At 48.2% G+C, this 19,514-nt stretch overlaps 1 protein-coding gene across 1 annotated transcript; it reads left to right on the top strand.

Annotated features, from left to right (window-relative positions):
- The first annotated feature begins 1,494 nt into the window (after positions 1-1,494).
- LOC136049590 (ATPase family AAA domain-containing protein 3) lies at positions 1,495-17,375 on the top strand. Its single transcript, XM_065737963.1, has 16 exons — positions 1,495-1,721; positions 1,886-1,962; positions 3,013-3,114; positions 4,230-4,289; positions 4,555-4,624; positions 5,517-5,682; positions 6,387-6,456; positions 8,243-8,398; positions 8,605-8,661; positions 9,194-9,319; positions 10,483-10,607; positions 11,736-11,787; positions 12,122-12,192; positions 12,991-13,158; positions 13,386-13,494; positions 16,928-17,375. Exons 1-16 carry the CDS (start codon positions 1,496-1,498, stop codon positions 17,105-17,107), a joined length of 1,815 nt encoding a protein of 604 aa, XP_065594035.1. The 5' UTR covers position 1,495; the 3' UTR covers positions 17,108-17,375.
- The last annotated feature ends 2,139 nt before the right edge of the window (positions 17,376-19,514 follow it).

The following is a 19,514-nucleotide window of genomic DNA, read 5'->3' as shown; positions in this document are numbered from 1 at the left end:
ATTCATTTTCTTAAAGCTGTGCTTGAAGAACCTCCATCCACTGCCAGTCCATCCCAAAAACCCTCCACAGCTCTGCTTACGGACTCCTTCAAACAATTCCCTCTGGAGCTGAAAGGAACTTTGTCTCTGACCTCATGTGTTGAGTGCAGAACTCACACGTGCAAGTCTGTGGGACGTTTGCCTTGGGCTCTTTGCACAGGAGGAAGGAACAGGAGGGAGGTGAGTCATTCATTAACCCGATAAGAAGATTCCATATGATTTGTGTTCTCCTATGGAATGTGTATGTGTGACTGATTAAACTTAATGGAGACTGTGCTGAGGGGAAGATAAAGCCTCTGGAATCTCTCATGCAATAAGGTATCTTGTTCATTCTTGCTGTAGGACAGAGATTGCTTAGTTTTGCACAACTCCCTGCGTAGCTTACTACTGCATTAAGACCTCCCCCCTCAAATGTAACGCACCCTTTTGAAGACAGTCAATAAAAAATACAAAACAAGAGCTGCTGAATGATTCCTTTGTTCTTGGGGGCAGTAAGGATAAATTGGTTAAGTGGAATGAGAAGTATGGGTTGAGAAGCTGGTATTCAACTCAATTTCACGTGGCTGAAAAATAAGCACTCCTCCCATGACTTCACAGTCTGGTTTACACGAACCTCACTCCCAACCTTGCAAAAGCCAAAATATCAGAAATACATATCCAGAAAGACATCAGTCTCAATAACAGCTACTTGCCTCACTTTTTTCCTCTTCCACCCCTCCTTTCCTAGCTCCTTCACGCTCTTACACGCTACAAGCAATGAGATTAGGAACAGCTTTTGCAGAGTGAAGCATGCCTCTGCACGTGGGCTCCTCCTCCTGGCCCTCAGCAGCAGTCAGCGGACAAACCCACAAGGCTGTACCAGACAGACTCAAGTCCGTGGCCTCCAGTTACACCTGGGGAGGGTCAGTTGGATATTAGAAAACATTTCTTCGCAGAAAGAGAGGGGATGCATTGGCACAGCTGCCCAGGGAGGTGGAGCACCTCCAGGGACGGGGACCGTCCGTGTGGAGATGTGGCACTGAGGGACGTGGGCAGTGGGCACGGCGGGGTGGGTTGGGGATGGATCTGCGGATCTTAGCGATCTTTTCCAATCTTAACGATTCTGTGACTGCCTCAAGGCTGTTTTGAGGGCTGTTTTCCTCATCGAGGAGCTTTCAGAGCCCGGTGGCACGCCGCCGCGCTGACGGCCGCCATTTCGGGCCCGTTCCCTTAGCAACGCCACAAACACTTCCGTCGCTACGGCAGAACGCGTCTGAATTAATTTTGCCCCTCTCCGCATCCCGTCCAGAGCCCTCCCGCCCTCACCCAACTCAGCTCCCTTCTCTCACCTTTCCGGCTTGACGCTGATTGGTGCTCGGGGCGTGACGTCACCCGCGCGCCTGCGCCCGGCCCAATCGGAGGCGGCGTGCGCGGCGTGGCGCGTGTCCCGCGGCGCGGCGGGCGGCGGGGCGGCGCCATGTCCTGGCTCTTCGGCATTAACCGCGGCTCGGCTCCGGCGGGCGGTGGTGACGCGGCGCAGAGCGGGGCCGGACTCTCCCTGCCGCCGGGTCCGGGTGGTGGAGGCGGGCCGGCCGGGAGCGGAGGGGCGGGGGACCGCAGCACGCCCAAGGACAAATGGAGCAACTTCGACCCCACGGGCCTGGAGCGGGCGGCCAAGGCGGCGAGGGAGCTGGACGCGTCCCGTGCGTGGAGGGCCGGGAGGAGGGGAGAGTCACGCGGGGCTTGATGTCCCGAGGCTGCAGCCCTCAGGGCGTGGAGGGTGGGGGGGCTCAGCTCCGGAGGATGGGTTCGTGCCGGAGGGAATAGCTCCGCGATGTTAACGGTCCCTTCCCTCCATCCGTCCCAGGCCATGCAAAGGATGCACTCAGCCTGGCCCAGATGCAAGAGCAGACCCTGCAGCTGGAGCAGCAAACCAAGCTGAAGGTGCGTCGGGGCAGTCCAGGGCTTGTGGCTGCCAGGACTGTGAATCGTAGCCACCTTTCCCAGCAGTCTGCCCAGGGCGTTGCATTCTCTTGGCTGTCATTTAACTTGAGCAAGAGTTCAATACTTGCTGTAAGGACAAAGGGACCAGTGCAGACAAGAGTTTACAAAAGGAAGGAAAAATAAATGCTCAGCTGTCTCTGAGAATCAAGACTCTAAGGGGATAACTCCAAAAGGGGGGGATCTCCAACAAAAGAACCTCCCTCAGTGTCAGTCAGCCCTTAAATGAGGTCTAAGAGGAGTGGAGCATTCACCTGTGCTCCTAGGGCTGACCAGGTCTTTTCTCCAGGTGCTCAGTCCGTGGCTCAGGCTGTGATTCAGCAGTCCCCGTGCACTTGCCCTTGAAAAAGAGACATGTAGATTGCCATGGAAGTAATGCCTCCTGTTTATTTCCATGGATACAAAGATCATTATAAGAGCAAATTCTCAACTACAAAGTACTTGAGTTTTATCATAGCCACCACCATTTGCTGTGCATTTTCACCAGGGACAAACAAGAGCTTGCATGCTGTGCTCATCAAAATCTGCACCAGTGGTGGTGACCCACTGTCATCACTGCAGAAACGCACCACCTCAGTGTGCTCACATCCACTGGTTGCTCTCCAAGTGTCAGTGAATGTCAGTGAGTGTCATTTGTTCCTCATGGAGGAATTCAGTGCCATGCTGTTGCTTCCACATCAGCCTCTGCTGCTGTATGACCAACATCATAAAACAGGAGGTGTTACTTTCTGGAGCAGCCCCTGTGATTCTGGAAGCTGAGGTGCAGATAATGTCTGCTGTATGGTGCAGCTTGTCTTTTTTGAAACTTTTGTGTCATGAGTGGTTTTGTAACCCTCACTGTTGCCACCATTTTTAGGGAGTGAAAAGGTTATGTGCAGGGAAGTGTGAAGTGATTACAGATGTACCGTTTCTAACATAACTGCTACTGTCTTGTCTCTGTGGGGGTTATTTACTGAGCTCATTTGTGACAATTGCTTTGTTATCTCACTGTAGGAGTATGAAGCTGCCATAGAACAACTGAAGAATGAGCAGATACGTGTGCAAGCAGAAGAGAGACGAAAAACACTCAGTGAGGAAACAAAACAGCATCAAGCAGTAAGGGGATGAGGGGAAGCCTGCTGGTGGGAGCCCTTGCCTGTGTCCTCCTGCATGGGGAAGGAAACATGCATTGTTTTGGTGGTGATGGAGTGGTGGGAAACGTAACTGAGGGCTGTGCACACTGAGCCTGTCTTCTACCCAGTCTGTGTGATGTCGACTTTAATTTGTAATTGTATTTACTGATATCACTTTAGCATGAGTCAATGAATTGGCAGTAGTAGTGAAATCAGGGACACATAAGCTAGCTGTTTTTCAAACAGCTCACATGGTGGACAGTAGGGAACAAGGGCTGGTGAATTTTAATCATTTATGTACTTTGGGAAGGTAGCTAAAACTGCTGGATTGGCACGTGTTGCTTGTCTCACTAGAGTGTGGACTTTGAACGGGGCTGGCTCAGGAAGCAGGCTTCACTTCTGTGCCTGAGTTAGCTTTTTGACTCCTGTGGTTCGCAGGGCATGACTGGAAGTCAAAGCTGAGTTCATCATGATTTGCTTCTGGTGTGGCATGCTTTGAAGAGCAGTTGTTGAGATAACTGTTCTGGTGTCTGTATCTGGAATGGAGAATAATATCAGTTATTGTGCAGAGTCCTTGTTGGTGGATTGGGCCCCCAGAACACTTTCTGTTGAGTTTAGCTGATGTGGGTTTAGTTGTTGGTTGCCGTGGAAAATTGACAAATTAGTGAGGAATAAGAAAATGAGTTGGAAACTCTACTCATCTGCCAGTTAGTGCAGCTTGCCATTTCAGTTTCCTGCAATCACTGGTCCAGGTACTTTGAGAACATGAAAGCATCTTTATCCCAGTAAATTAAGTCTCTTTCTGGGCCAAAGTACACTTGGTTTTCATTTTTATGCCTGTGGTACCTTAAGATGAGGTCAGACTTGGTGGATTTCTTGGCATAGATGAGTTTTTGGAGATAGCTGTGGATATTTTTTGCCCTGTTCACTTTTCAGACCGTGGACTGATCGATTGGTTTGTGTTGTGTGTGCTTTGGGATTTTTCTTCCACCTGCATGTCCGCAGTCGTATTGCCCTTGGTACTGTTTTCTCTTAAGTGCTTAATGTTAATATTCTGAATGTCCTTTTTTTCATTTTATTTTATTTTGTCCTATGCAGCGAGCCCAGTACCAGGACAAACTGGCACGGCAACGCTACGATGAGCAGATGCGACAGCAGGTATGGCTGTTTCTCTAACTCAGCTGGGCACTGAGTAGTAGTTCTCTTAGGTTCTGGCCAGACATCAAATGGAAAGTCAGGAACTAGGACTGAGCAGCTAAGAGTGTGGGATTATCCATATGAATCTGAGAGATGGGGAAAGGAAGAATGCGCTTCAACTGAGGCAGTAGCTTTTTGATAACAGTTAAGTATAAGCTTACCCAAATGTCTACTTGACTGAGTTCTTAAGCATGAATGCATCTTCTGCTGTCATCTCTACCTCCAGCAACTTGCTAATGAAGAGAATCTGAGGAAGCAGGAAGAATCTGTGCAGAAGCAGGAAGCCATGAGACGTGGTAAGTTAGAGTTCTTCTTTAGCTCTTCAGGTATGCAAGCAGATAATTCTCTGTACCCATCTTTGACTCCTCCAGGTTGGCTGGTGCTCCTTTAGGGCCGTGTTGGCAAACAGTATAAATCCCAGTACCACTGGAACTACCAATTCCTTGCAAGATCAGTTTCAGAAGTGGCTGAACTACTGACTGGGGCGTGGATTTCTCAGTGAAGTATCAGCATCTCTTGATGTTGCAGTGAAAGCCTGGTTCTACACTGGTGCAGTCTAAAGTACAACCAATTTTGAGGAGAAAAGAGAAACAAAATAGCTAGCAGAAGGAGTGGCTGAAACAACGTCACCTAACCTTCCTTTATTTGTTGCTGTAGAAAATAGGAGCTGAATCGTGACCTTTTAGTCTGACAGTGGCTTTTGTTTCTTTTCATTGTTACGGAGTTGCCAGAATCACTGGGTCTGTAGGGCTCCAGCAAAACTGAGCAGATCCGAATAGGACCAGTGTTGGTTTGCTCACTGCACATACCCGGACTGCCAATCTGCTCCTTGCTGCCATCTGCTGTACATCTGTGTAGTATAGCAGCAATTCAGCTTAGCTCAATGGTGAACCTCGTGGGAAAGGTGATTGATGCTGGAGGATGTGGCTGTCAGGGCAGTCTGTCCAGCATCCAGGTGTCCAGGCTGCTGGCAAAGATCTGGATGGTCCAGCCAGGATTCTGTGCAGTGTCACAGAAGATTGAGGACTGTGAAGTCCTCATCTCATGGGTTATTCTTGGGTTTCTCATTCATCCTCCAGTCACATGAATATTAATGCTTCTGTTGTAGTCCTGTGTCCCAGATTACCCTCTCGGGGAAACATCTTAAGCCAGCCCAGAAGATTGACCTCCTCTCTCTTTTTTTCACAGCCACAGTAGAGCGTGAGATGGAGCTACGGCATAAGAACGAGATGCTGCGTGTTGAAGCAGAGGCAAGAGCTCGTGCCAAGGCTGAGAGGGAAAATGCAGACATCATTCGGGAGCAGATCCGCTTAAAAGCTGCAGAGCATCGCCAGACAGTGCTGGAGTCCCTCAAGTATGTGCAAGCCAAGAGAAGGACATGGGCTGCCTTACTTCTTGTGCATGTTTCCTTTGTCACGTAGGAAGCCTTTACTGTTGTTTATCCCTCTGAGCTCTGAGGAATATGAAGAGTTACTTTGGACGTTTTTGTGCGTTGAATAATAGGAATGATATGAAGGAGAACCTTTCTCAGCTGTCTGTCTTGGTGTACTGGAGTCTGAGTGGGAACCAAAGGGAGTATTTATAGATCTGTGAGTCTCACTCAGGTTTCCTAACAGATGATTTCAGGCCATATTTATTAAGGCATTGATTCAGTTACTCTGAAAACTCCGAGCTCTTTCAGTTTCTGGACATATGCCATAAAACTATAAATCCAGTGCATCTCCAAATGGGAGGGCATTTGAGAATTTGTTAATTTTAGTTGTTTTGAGACTTTTGAGTAGAGCTTTTAAATGAAAGACCTTGTATTACAATTCATTGAAGAATATCAGCTTAGTGTCAGATACTTTTCTGGATTTAATCTCACATCAGGTATAGACATCAGCTGATGGAAAACGTGTTTGCCATGCTTGCTTGTGTCTGAGTTCCCATATTAATTCCTCAATTAGTTTTGTCTGGTTCTAAAGAAGATCTTTATTATAGAGTGTAAAGCTATGTTGTAAATTGTTTCAGTTCAGCCTTCAAAATTCTAGTGCTTATCTTGATGTTTCTTTACCACAGGACAGCAGGGATGCTCTTTGGGGAAGGATTCCGTGCCTTCGTGACAGACTGGGATAAGGTCACAGCCACGGTAAGATTGTGACATACACAGGTAAAAAGACTGGAAAACCTCTTGTACTCTGTTGGGCCACCAAGGTTCTTAAAATGGCATCAGAGCAGTTTGTAGCTGAAATGTATTTTGGATTTGTATGCGTGCTTTCATTATCAAATGTGCCTGGATGGACAGGCTGGGAACCTGGAGAGTTCTTGCAGAACAGTTACATGTTCTGAATACTCTGATTACTCTGATTAAAGATGTCCCAGCATCTTTTTGTAGGACAAAGGACCGTGGCAGTTCCTTCCTGTTTGACATAAGGTTGTTTCTCACTGCACTGCTTACTGCAAAGCTGCAGTGCTGAGGTATTTTTAGTAGCGTGGCTCGTTAAAATGGACAATTTGCTTTAAATCAGTGGCAACCATCTGCTCCACCAGGCAGTTCTATACACAGAGACTGGCACAAAAGGCACTTTATCCAAGTGTGCTGGGGAGTGGATGCATTCAGAGGATCCTTTTGTCATCTGCAGGCTGTACCTGGAGTGCTTGCAGTATCTGGAGCCTTTTGAAGGGGACTGCTTTTAGCTGTATGTTCTCTTGACCCAGATACCAGTTTCCTGCATTATGGTCATTTTTGCTTCTGATCAGCTCTTGTCTTGTGAAATTGGGACTTCTTTTTTTATTTTACATAAATAAAGCTAAGAGTACATATATTTTTGGAAAGGAGGTAATGTAGCCAGAACTCTCACATTTTTGGTTGCTTTGAAAAATGCTGTAATGCTGACTGTGAGGCAAGATGTAGGCAGTTATTTTAGAGTTCCTCTAAATTAACCCTGTCAGGATACCTTCGTCTGGTGAAAGGCTGCTAAAAGGGTGGAACCTCTTGCATTCTAAATCCCTGCAAACTGGGAGTAACCAGGAACCATAAATAAAACCATTCTTTGCCCCTTGAACCCACTGTTCTGAACTTTTCCATCCAAAGCAAGGGTGATGCCACACCCTTAAGCAGAGTAGAACTGAAAGATGGCTTATTATGGTTTATTGAGTGATGCTGTCCTTGTCCTTGAGGTTCTTGACCTTGATCTTTACTTGTTGCAGAAGTCTACTCACTTTTAAAACAATTGCAGCTTGCTGTTTTGTCTGCCTGGGCTTCCTCTGATAGGAATATCCTTATCAATGTTAGTGCAGTTCCTTGTCTTTTCTGATAACTAGCTGTGGTGGACAAAGCTGCCTGCAGGGCTGCTTGGTTTACTGTAAGCCAGCTGAGTGCTGAGCAGCAACCACAAAGCACAGAACAATCTGGAGGCCTTCTGCTTTGCTGATAAATTAACGGGGATGTCTCACGTTCTGGGGTTTCTGAGTGACCTCATCTTTCATTGTAGTGTACTTTTGGTGCTGAAACACATCTCAAGTACCTGTTTTTCTTTTGTGTTGGCTCTGACGTTACTGTTCTCCTGTAGCATGTGCGTGCATGCCCACTCCTTTCTTGCTTCCTGCTCTGTACTGGGAGGTTTTGGCCTCTGCTGCTGCTGCAGCACTTATTTGCTTCGTCTTCTGCACAAGAAGAGTTGTGATGTAATTCCTAAGGTCATCTCTACCTTCACTTGCTTGTGCTCCTGTTGCAGTGCTTTCTTGAAAGGATATACACTTCTGATGGTTGTCTGTGGTGTGTTTTGCCACTTCTCTAATTGCATGTCTTGACTCATTTGGTGATTTACACTGGCCCTCCTGCCCTCGTTAGGGAAGGCAAGTAAATATACTGGAACTGTATCTCTTAAAATTCCAGATGTTTTTTTCTAATCCTCATCCCCCTTTCTTTTCAGGTGGCAGGCCTAACCCTGCTGGCTGTGGGAGTTTACTCTGCCAAGAATGCCACTGCAGTAGCAGGACGATACATAGAAGCACGCTTGGGTAAACCTTCACTGGTGAGAGAGACCTCACGCATCACTGTGCTGGAAGCACTGAAGCATCCTATCAAGGTAGAGTGTAGCTTTGGCTCTGTCTTGATGCAAAACTCCTTTCCCAGCTCTGTGTCAGAGCTGCCTGTGGGTCTGTGAATAAACGTACTAATAGAGGCTGCGTGGGGGAGCTGATCTCATTGTCTTAATGTATGCATTTGTGGTTTCTGAGCTTTGGAAGCTGTGGTTGATTTCTACATGTCAGTGGTTGAATTTGTCCTCTCTAGGTTGGTAAGCGTCTCACCAGCAAGGCTCAGGATGCCCTTGAAGGAGTTGTTCTCAGTGTGAGTACTGTGTTTTGCTCTCTTAGTCTGTGAGCGATGACTTCTGAATCTAAATAGGGAAAGCTGTTTCCTTACATGCACTCAAAATGATGTAATTCTAGTAATTCTAGCACCTGTGATGCACTGAGACCATATATAAGCTCCAGTGCTCAGTGGCACATGTTAACATTTCTTTTCCCTCTGAGTAAAGCATAGTTCAGTGCTTGCCTGGCTGCAGTTCTGTGCAGTCAGCATGCTAATATTCAGAGTTCCACTTATCTCATCTGTGAATTACTCCTGAACCTATGCTTGCTGCACTGCTTCCTGGCTTGAGGAAGAGAGCCACAGTCAAGTGCACAGAACTATAAGTTGAATACATTGTGAATACAGGGGAAGCAACTCTGATCCAAAGCAATAAGTAGCTGAAATGAGGGCTTACAAGCCTGAGGCTGTAGGAGAGCTGCTGCCTTCTTGCTGATATAGATTTCTGAAGCTGATCGATGCTGGTCTCTTGGTTCTTTCCATTCCTTAAGTTTAACTCTTTTCTTAACAGCCACAATTAGAAGCACGTGTGAGAGATATTGCCATAGCAACAAGAAATACAAAAAAGAACAAAAGCCTGTACAGGAATATTCTGATGTATGGTCCTCCTGGCACTGGAAAGACACTTTTTGCCAAGGTAAAACCCTGCCAGCATTCTGACAGCCTGTGTGTTGTAGAGTGCTCCAATGAACTACAGGTCTTAAGCATCCTCTGTAGTCTGAAACCAGTTGTTTAAACTTTGTGTTCTTGCATCTCTATTGGTAAGGGAGGAGAGAGTGGAGGGAGGATTGCTTTCTGAGCTGTGAATTTTTTGCTTGGGTTAATGGCAGCGACTGTGCAGTTTGGTGTCTCTGCTTTCCAGAGAGGCAGTGTGTCATGGCATGGTGGCCTCCTGACTACTGCAAAACAAAGCCTTGTGAGTCTGTGGTGTTAAGTATTTAAGCTACATGACATGGTTCTTGAGGCAGATGTAAACACACTTGGATGTAATAGCTGTCAAAGCTCCCAGCTTCGTTGGACTGATGCAGAACACTGAACATTAGCAGCAGGAGCAGGGTGGTTGTAGTGGGCAGAGCGTAGCTCGTTTTTCCTGCCTCCTGCTGAGCAGCACATAATTGGTTGGGTTCAGCTGAGCATGTTTTGCTGGGGCTGTTGCTTATCTACGTGGCTTGACTTGTTCATTATAACCTTCAGATGACTTTCCTTTACTCAGCAGAAGCAAATAGCCAGGTCTGGGTCAGCTAATGCTGTGTCCCCGTGGCTCAGTTGGTGGCTGCTACGTGAACTGCTTTCTGAAGTGGAGGATAGAGATCTTTCCATCCCTTGGCTTCATATCCCAGCCCAGTCTGTTCTTTCAGACACAGGTGGCAGTGCTCTTTTTCACCACTGAGATATTGTAGTAGGCTGGAAAGGAATTTGAAGCTAGGAGCTTAGTGGCCATGTTAATAGTTGGGGCTGAGGCAGAGGGAGGCTTTCTCAAGGCTGTGATGAATGACGTGGCAGCCTAAACAAAGCTGGATCAGTGTGAGCCAGAGATTCTTACAAAGTGGTGGGTTAACTTCAGTTACATCTGCTCAACCTTGCTTGATGGACAGGCTCATATTTGACCAAGTAAAAAAGAACAGAGAATTGGTGTGCTTACATTTTACCTGCAACTTACGGGAGACGTTTCCAGCACACCCCAGGAGCTTCATCAAAGCCCTTTGCTTAGTGAACACAAGGCTGACAAGCTGTGGCAGGCTCATCTGGGTTGGCCTTGTGGTGAAAGAGGTTTAACTCACTGTTTTTGTCCCCTTCCAGAAATTAGCTGTGCACTCAGGCATGGATTATGCCATTATGACAGGTGGTGATGTTGCCCCTATGGGGCGGGAAGGAGTGACTGCCATTCATAAGCTCTTTGACTGGGCAAACACCAGTAGGAGAGGGTAAGCAGAGCTTCCTCTGACTCCTGAGTGTGGTTTCTTGTGTTATATTTTGATTGCAGGTTTTCTGTAGGCAAATACGACGAATAGATGATTTATATGTATCCTTATTGCTTTAGATGGACACTACCTTGCAGTGTCTGTTTCAATCCTTGCTGCATTTGTCATCTAAATGTTTCTATTTCCCCTTTATAAAACAAACCTGCAGAGTAATGACCTGAGAGTCTAAACTCTTTATGCTCCTCTCTCAGCCTGCTGGATAGAGTTCTCTTTCAGAGCTCTGGCTGCCTCTGAATTTATTTTGTCCTGATTAAAAACCTCTGTCTAATAAATTCATACACTTCAGATCACTCTCTTAGAAAAGTGGTGGGTGAAAGTAACACATGTGCATAGTGTTCTAACCTGGAGTGATGTTCAAGCAGTTAAGCAGACTTTATTCTGGATATCCAACAATTTTAGCCACTTGCAAGTGCTTTGTTGCCTTTATTGGCCAAAAGCAGTTGTGGTAGAAATGCTTCTCTGCAAAGACTGTAGCTGAGGATGTTTTCAGAACAGGGGATGAGATATTAAGAGGCCCTGAAACCCTTTGGAAAAATCCTGTAAAAGGAAGCTGTATTTGAAGCTGGACAAGAAAGTAATAGGAGCTATGGCAGCTTTATGAGCAGCCTGGTTCTGTTATTGATAAACATCTTTATACTCTGTCCCTTGGGAAGAGGACAACCCTTGGGTTATAAGTGAATTTATTTTCCTGAATTATTCATTGACTTTATTAATTCACTTCTCCACAGGTAGTAAAACCATTCCATTATTGCCAGTGTGGTTTGGAAAGGGAAACCAACAAAGCAGCAGAGCAGTGCTCAGGGGAGGGCTCTGGCTTCAGGTTTTCAGAATGGGATAAGGAAGGAGCCATCATCAGCACAGCTCCCTGGATGCTTGTGTTTCACTCTTGCAGCCTCACACACGTTTCTTTAGATTTCTGTATCTGCTCAGGCTTTACAGGAACATAGCAGCACTGCTAGATACACAGCTGGTCACTGCTGTGGGTGTTTGGAAGGGGGACAAGGGGGGTCTTGGAGCAGTGTGAGCCTCACTTACCTGTCCCTATTACTGTGTAGTGCTTTCTTTTTGCAGGCTCTTGCTCTTTGTGGATGAAGCAGATGCATTTCTGCGGAAGAGAGCCACGGTAAGTGCTGTCTCTTTGGTCATTATCTGAGCACACTGCAGTCAGCCAGCCTGCAGCCTACTTGTTTAACGTGATTAGCCAGCTTAAACAGGCAAAGGATTAAAACTGGAAGGTGCTGTACTGCTCAATTAAGCAATGCAGAGATGAGAAATGAGCCTTTTGCAGCTGAACGATGTGAGCATCTCAAAGCTGACTTGAGAATTCTTCCCTGCACAAAAACCTTTGCAGGTGACCCTGACAATAACTTAAGCTCACACTGTCAGCAGCGCTGCTTAAACTGTGACCTGTCCTAAGTCCCAGGCAGCTGATCTTCCTTCGGGTTTCATCTTTGCAGGAGAAGATCAGTGAAGATCTCAGAGCAACATTGAATGCATTCCTGCACAGAACAGGGCAGCACAGCAACAAGTACGTATGCTGTTGATTTCTAACCTGACTTATTGCTGCTTTGGGCAATAAAGTGTCCTGCATCTGTTAGTGGGATCTCACTTGTATTCATATCAAAGGGAAGGTCTGAATATCAGGTTGTGTGTCTGTCTGTCTTTTATTTGTGACGTGTTTCTGCGGGGGCTTGAGGGGAGGTCTTGTCAATAGAGAGGAATGGTTTTGTGTCAGTGTGGCTCTCAGTCTGTCTAAGTCATCTGCACAAATGACAGCAAAGAACACAGCCCCCTGTAGGCTTGGATTTAAATAGACTGCAAGAGCATTAGTGTTTCAGTAGCTGTGGTTAAAAGCCCATTTCAAATTACAACACACTATTAAGCTGGTAACATCAGTTAGGGCATTAAAGTGAAGTTGGCATGGGGAAGATGCAACGTTACAAAGCCAAAGAAAGGACTTCTGTCTCCTAAATATTCCAGGAGAAAACATGACCTGGGAGCTGGCACGTGTGTGCTGTGGAGCAGAAGCTGGTCAAACACATCACCTTCATGTTGTGTTACCCATTGTGTTGCCCCTGTTTGAGCACACGTTGGGTTTCATAGCAGGAATGCTTTCTCAGGGTTGTTTGAAGGCAGCAAGTGAGAGGTGGTACTCTTGCTGGATGTTTGATATCCACAACTGGGGATGATTGTGGGTAAAATGATAACCTAGGCTTCTATGGCAAGGACAGATTGAGGAGGGCCGAAGCAGTTCCTGAGGTTTGAGTTGTCTTTTAGTTAGTTTTGTATGGCTTTTTTTCAGTCTTTTCTTGTTTCATACTTCCAGGTTTATGCTTGTTTTAGCAAGCAACCAGCCCGAGCAGTTTGACTGGGCTATCAATGACAGAATAGATGAAATGGTGAACTTCGATCTGCCCCAGCTCGAGGAGCGAGAGCGGCTCGTGAGGATGTATTTTGATAGGCACATCTTGAAGCCAGCCACAGAGGGCAAACAGTGAGTATCCCTGCAGCACTCCTGCCCCTGCAGGGTTCCCCTTGCTGCTGTTGTCCTCAGCTCTGCTAGTGGAGGTGTCTCCCTTCTCCAAAACGAATCAAAAGTCTGATGCTTCCCTTCAGAAGTGGAATTGTCAATAGCAAGTTGCTCCTTACAAACCTCCCTCTGCCTTGCCCCCTCGTGTCACGTGGATACATATAAAGCAATCCTTGTGCTTCTGCTTTTAGACGTTTGAAGCTGGCCCAGTTTGACTATGGCAAAAAGTGCTCAGAGATTGCCAGGCTGACAGAGGGCATGTCTGGCCGAGAGATCTCCCAGCTTGCTGTGGCGTGGCAGGTAGGTGGGGCTTGGATCACTGGGCTTCCTCCTTCTTTTTTCCATTTTGTAAGGCTTGAATGCTCATTTTTTTAATGGAGTCTCAGATCTTGGAAAATGTCATGATGTCCTTGTAGAAGTAGCAGAACAATTCTAGCTCTAGAGTGGGTGTCAGTGTCTGCATATGTCCTTGTCTCATAAATATGAAGCTCTTGGAATCACCAGTGGGGAAACCCTGTACTGAGTTTAAGCAAAGCAAGTTCCTTAGGAACAAGTGTGGCCAAGACGTGCTGGTTGTCACTCATGTTCCAGCCCAAGGAGCTCAGCAGAATTGATGCCTGATGCTGCCTGTAGGTATGTCAGCACTGGGGCACTGAAGCATCCTTCCACCCTGCTTCAGTGTGAACATATTTTCAGAGCAATTTGTGTGATTGAAGGAACGATGCTAACTGGAAAGCAGAGCTGGAATTTCTGTGTACATCTTATTTCTGTATAGGCACCATGCCTGTGTAGCATTTCTGGCAGTGTTATTCCTGCCTTTCTGCTACCCTTTCCTTTGTGCTGGTACACCTCTTTGTATGGCTGTGCTGTGAACTGGGTCAGGGAGCTGAACGGGATTAAAAATAGCTTGGCAAGGCGTGCTGAGTGCAGCGACACTGTTGTCTTGGCACATCTGAGGTCAGGGTGTGTAGGGGCTGTCTGGTGGGAGAAATGCTCATCAGCCTGCCCTCAGCTGGCTGCAGCAGCTGCAAGGGGGTTATGCTACAGGTAGGACTGCTAATTACTGACTGGATGAGAAGGTAAAGGGCAGACAGAGCCGAGAAAAAGGGAAAGCAAGGTACAGCTGTTTTCATCCTGGGAACACCTTACAGAGCTGATAAACAGCAGATGTTGTGAGCCTGATGCTCTTCAGAAGTCCTCAAAGCAGCCTTGAAATGGTTCTGTCTTGAGACATTTCAGCTTCCAGTGCTTTTTTCAGATGGGCTCATCGTGACAGCTGCTGAAATGCAGCGTGCCTCGGGTCCCTGGCTAATAAATAGATTCAATTGACCCATTCTGGGAAGATTACAGCACAGAGCCCTGGTGAAAACTGCTGCCTTGCTGGTGCTGGAGCACAGAGCTAGGTGGGAGCATTTTGTTTGCCTTTTGTTTTCATCTCTTAACGTATGGTGACCCGATGTGACTTGGAGCTAATCCTCCAAGTGTAGGCTTAATTGCAATATGGCTGTCGCTTAATTCACCTCACATTTGTGTGTGTGTTTTCTTAATTAGTTTTTTCCTCCAACAGTCATTTGCAGCGTTGCTGTCTGGAAGCGTTCTGTCTCTACAGGTGTCTCAGAGCCTTAACCAGTGTCTGGGCAGCAGAGCTGAGTGCACAGGGAGCACTGTGTCAGCCTTCATCTGCAGTGGAGTGTCACTCTGCTCCCCTCTGTCCTGCTATCACCTCCAGCTGCCTGAGGCTTGCTGCCTGCAATCCCAGCCTTAAGCCTTAGCTTCCATGCCATGAAACCCACAAAGCAGCAGGTAGTCGTAGGAAAGATGTGATCAAATTTTGAGCTGCTGGCACTTATCTCAGCTCTATTCAGCCTGCCTGGACTCATGGACAGAACCGAATCCCAGAGGTGGTTGGGGAGAAGGTCAGGTTCTGAAGCAGTATGGGGATTAAGCCATCGTAGCAGTCAGCTCTTCCCAAAGAGCAGCCTAGGATGACAGCAGAAGGCTGCTCTGTGGCCCCACGGCCTTGCAACCATTTCCTATGGAGGTCCATTTGCCAGTATTGCCATGAGGGTAAACATCTTAGTTAAACAAGAAGCCTGAGCAGTAGCTGCAGCTTCTGTAGGCTGAGTTCCCCTGGAAGAGGCTGCCATCTGAATGGGGTTCTGGTTCACTGCTGTCTCAGTTTGTCCTGAATGTTCCAAACAGGAAAAATAAGGTGCAGCAAAGCAGAGAGTGAGCACTGGCACTGGGAAGAACAGTTAGTGGCACAGCTAATGGTCTGCGTGCTGGAAATCCATTTTAATCTCTTCTGCCAAAGATTTTACCTTCCCTTTTGTCCTTGCTCTCTTCCGTTCCCCTTACCTAATCCTTGATGAATGTAGCATGGATTAGATGCTTTTACACACTACAAAGTCCCCTTTGAATCTGTTACAGTACTGTGCAGACTTTTTTGCACCCTGACCTTAAACCCACTGATCAGCTTTAGCTAAAACATCAATGAAGAAACCCTCTGCTTTTCCAGCCCTAATTATAAGAACAGAGGTGTCCATTTTATTTCTGACGCTGCTGTTTTCATTAGAAGTGTGATTTTGCAGCTCAGCTTGTTGCAGGTGCAAACAGACCTGGGTCTGGGCTGAAATGCAGCACTTGTCATCTGTGCTCCATCCTTCTCCCTGCACCAACACACGTTGTTTTTTGGGTTATTTCAGCACTGGCTTTGAGTTCCAGAACACAAATAGTTGTGCTGTAGAAAACGGGTTAAAATCTGTCCACGCAGGAGGCAGAGGTATGAATACAAATGAGCACAGCACCATCTCTGTGTGTGCAGCTCCTCCCAGGAGGGACAGCTGCTTCCCCCATTTGCTTTCTTGACAGCGAGGGCCTGAGGCTTTCTATAAATAGAAAGTCATTGAGAAAATCAACCGAGCGTGAACTGCACAGCTTTGCAGGAGTTTCCACAGTCGGATTTCTGGGCTGTGCAGAGGGAGGGAGGGAAGGAAGGCTCAGTGCCCAGGAGGGGGATGCGGGCAGAGGTTTGGGGTGAGGAGCTGGCTCGTGTCAGGCTGCCTTGCTGGCATCTCGGTGCCAGGAGTGCTGGCACAGGGTCTCACCCGATATAGAAATCTGCAGCTTGGGGTTGTGTTGTTACCTTGGAGATAAGTTGCTCAGCTCGCAGTGCCAGCAGCTTTCCCCTTCCTTTTGGGCTGTGGGTGTGTGTGCTGCTGTGTGTGCATCGCCGTGCTCCTCGTGTGCAGCAGGACATCCCCCTGCTGCAGCTGCAGGGAGCAGCACTCAGAGCTCTTGCCCTCGTGTGCTGTTGTGTGGGCTGTTCAGTGAGGCTGTCAGTGGTTTTCAGCCTTTTCTGCAAGGAATGACATCAAACTTGTGCCACCCAGCAGAGCAGCAATGGGAGTGAGCATTACATTCTCACGTGGGGATGTGAGCTGAGGGGTGAATGCAGTTAGGTAAGGGAAGGCCCCATGGGCACGTGAGGATGGGATGGGAGCTGAAGCAGAAGGGATACGGAGTGATTCAGGTGGAAAACCCAAGGGTTGCACAGCAGGTGATGTTTTAGAGATGCCACATTGCCCGTGTTCACCCTGATGCTGCTCTGAGTCCTCCCACTTTAGCATTTAAAACCTTTTTTCTGTTGCCTTGGCCGGAGATGCTCCACCACCTTTCCCTTTCTGCCTGGTGGGCTTCACATGTGCCTCTCCTCTGCCTTTCCCCTCCCCAGGCTGCAGCATATGCATCAGAGGACGGCGTTCTGACCGAGGCCATGATCGATGCCCGGGTCGCTGACGCCGTGCAGCAGCACAGGCAGAAGATGGAGTGGCTGAAAGCAGAGGGCTCAGAAGTGAGCAAAGAAGGCATCGGGACCCCACTGCTGCCTTTCCCCAAGGGAACACCGGTGTGAGAAGCACCTGCAGGGTTCAGACCCACGTGGGAGGGGATGTGGGCAGAGGAGAAGAGCGGGGAGTGTCTTTGGGGCAAATTCGTGGTGGAATTGTGTTGTTGTGAGAAATGTGCCACTTGGTGCAAGGGAGGGGGAGGGAGTGCTGCCTCAGTCTGCCTTTCATTTCGTGTTTTAAAGGTGCGTTGGAAGAAGGAAAGGTGGTTGAAATAAGGCAGAAATGACGGTATTAAAGGACCCCCTTGCTCAAACAGCAGTGACTGTGTTAGCCTGTGTATCCTGTCCTACAAGAGGGGGCCAGCTGCAGATCCTTTCTGGCCATTTGATGCTGTTTTGGGATGTCCTAGTGACCCAGCTCAGTAGGAAACCTGGAGCTGCCCAAACCTTCCATTCCCATGTATATAAATCCATTGGGTTTATGTCCCAGTAGAGGTATTTCTGACCTTTTTCCCCATGCCCTGCCCAGGATGCACCTCTTCCCTGCTCGCATCTCTGCACAGCATCACTGCTCTCCTGTTAACACAGGTGGCTGCTGTGCAGAGCACAGAGTGGGGTTGTTTGCTGCTGGAGCTGCTCTGGCTGTGTGTTTCTTTCACTTCGTTACTGGAACAGCAGAGAGATGTTCAGTCATCAAACCGTGGAGACAGGCCTGTCTTGATCAGATGACATTTGGTCTGTCTGTGTGCTGATTGGAAAACCTTGTGGGTTTTTTCTTCCCTGAGTTTGAACTGGGTTTGAACTCTGTGCTTTGCTTCTGTAACTACGCAGCACGAGGACATTTGCCTGACCCAAATCTGTGCCCTTGAGTACCTTGCTGAGCTGCTCTCCTCCGACAGGAGCTGACAGCAGTCTCAGCTGTGCCCATTTTGCTGGTGGCTGCTGCTGAGTGCTGGGAGATGCACCCTGACGTGAGCCTGGGGGCTGCTGGGGGCTGCAGCTGGCAGCACGGTGGGACAGCAGGGAAGAGCAGTGCCCCTGGCTGCTGGCTTCTCAATGTGGTTCAATGCTGCCTTCCCCTGGGTGCTGAGAGAGAACTGGAGGAGTTGAGGAGCTGCTGCTTTATAGGGCTGGGTGTCCTGCAGCACTGCTGCGTGCCCAGGTACTGCGTCGTGTCCTTATGCTGTCTGATGGCACTTCTGCCACAAACAGACCTAAAGCTGTGTGCCAGGCAGTGCTGTTGCTGTCTCAGCTGTTCTATGCAATTCCTCCTTCAGATTGCACCAGGTTCCTACAGGGACACGCAGGGGCTGGTGCTCACACTGCAGCTGATGTGCACTTTGTGCTGTGCAGGCATGGGTTGCCCCAAGGCTTCTCTTGTGTGAGGAGCAGGAGAGCTGAGGGTGCTTTGGGAGCACTGAGGAGCTCAGGATGTTGCATGTTGTAAGGTGAAGAGTGGACAACTCGTTTTCCTTGGCTTCAGTCTTCCTACCCTGCTGTTTTTGTCTCTTCCCACTGCACTGGAGCAGTGCTGTGGCTCTCCACTCCTCCAGCCTGTTGGCTTTTATTCTTCCCAGGCAGTGTTTTGGGAGCTGGTGAGGTCAGTTCCAGCCAATCCAAATGGAAAACCCATTGTTTGGACCCAGTCCCCTCATGCTGTGCTCAGTGGCACGGCTGCAGGGAACATTGGGCTGCTCTCCATCCCATCTCTCCCATCAGGGTTGGGTTTGCTGTCAGCTCATGGGATGAGCAGTGTCCCTGTGCAGGTGACACCCAGCTCACTGATGGTTTACACACCTTACAGGGATGGAGATGGGACAACCTCAGCCTGGTGTTGCTATCTCCCATCCCTGGCACAGGGTGAGTTACGAGCTAATAGCACTTTATTAAAATAGTGTTTTGTATTGGAGGGCAAATCCAAGAGCAGATGGATGAGCACACGATCCATCACTCCCCAGCTGCACCTCCTCTGTGTCACAGCTGGGAGGCAGATTTACAGCCTGGTCATCTATCTGTCCTCAGTGCCATCCCACCCAGTGTTTCCTTTGTCACAGAGCTGCTGTGCTCAGCATCTCCCCACTCAGCAGAGGCTGGGAATGGTGAGCCCTCTTTCTTTCATTCCCAGCTCAGGGCTGAGCACAGCTGCCCCCCCAGCCCCAGTCCAGCACTCCGATCCCAGCAGCATCACTCAGTGCAAAGGGTTGGGAGGGGATGGAGAGGGGGGAGGGAAAAACCACTCGGATACAAAACATGCAAAAAGAATATTTTACTGACAAACAGCAAAGGGTGGGCTTTAGTTTCAGGAGCAGAACCAGTTACCTACTGTACAAACATATCTCTGGAAGGGAAGGAATGGCTGAGTTACACTCACTCGTTGACCCCAATAAAATCACAGTGTGCTTTTCCTGCTGCCTCCCCCCACCGTGTGCTCCCTCAGCTCGGGCACAGCAGCCCTAATGCCATCTGCCTGGGC

This window comes from Cyrtonyx montezumae, unplaced genomic scaffold (assembly GCF_038088225.1).
Source record: "Cyrtonyx montezumae isolate F1298 unplaced genomic scaffold, pur_monq_1.0 scaffold_21, whole genome shotgun sequence".
In the NCBI taxonomy this organism is placed as follows: domain Eukaryota; kingdom Metazoa; phylum Chordata; class Aves; order Galliformes; family Odontophoridae; genus Cyrtonyx; species Cyrtonyx montezumae.
The sequence above is the reverse complement of the archived record's forward strand: the minus strand, read 5'-3'. Positions and strand labels throughout refer to the sequence as shown.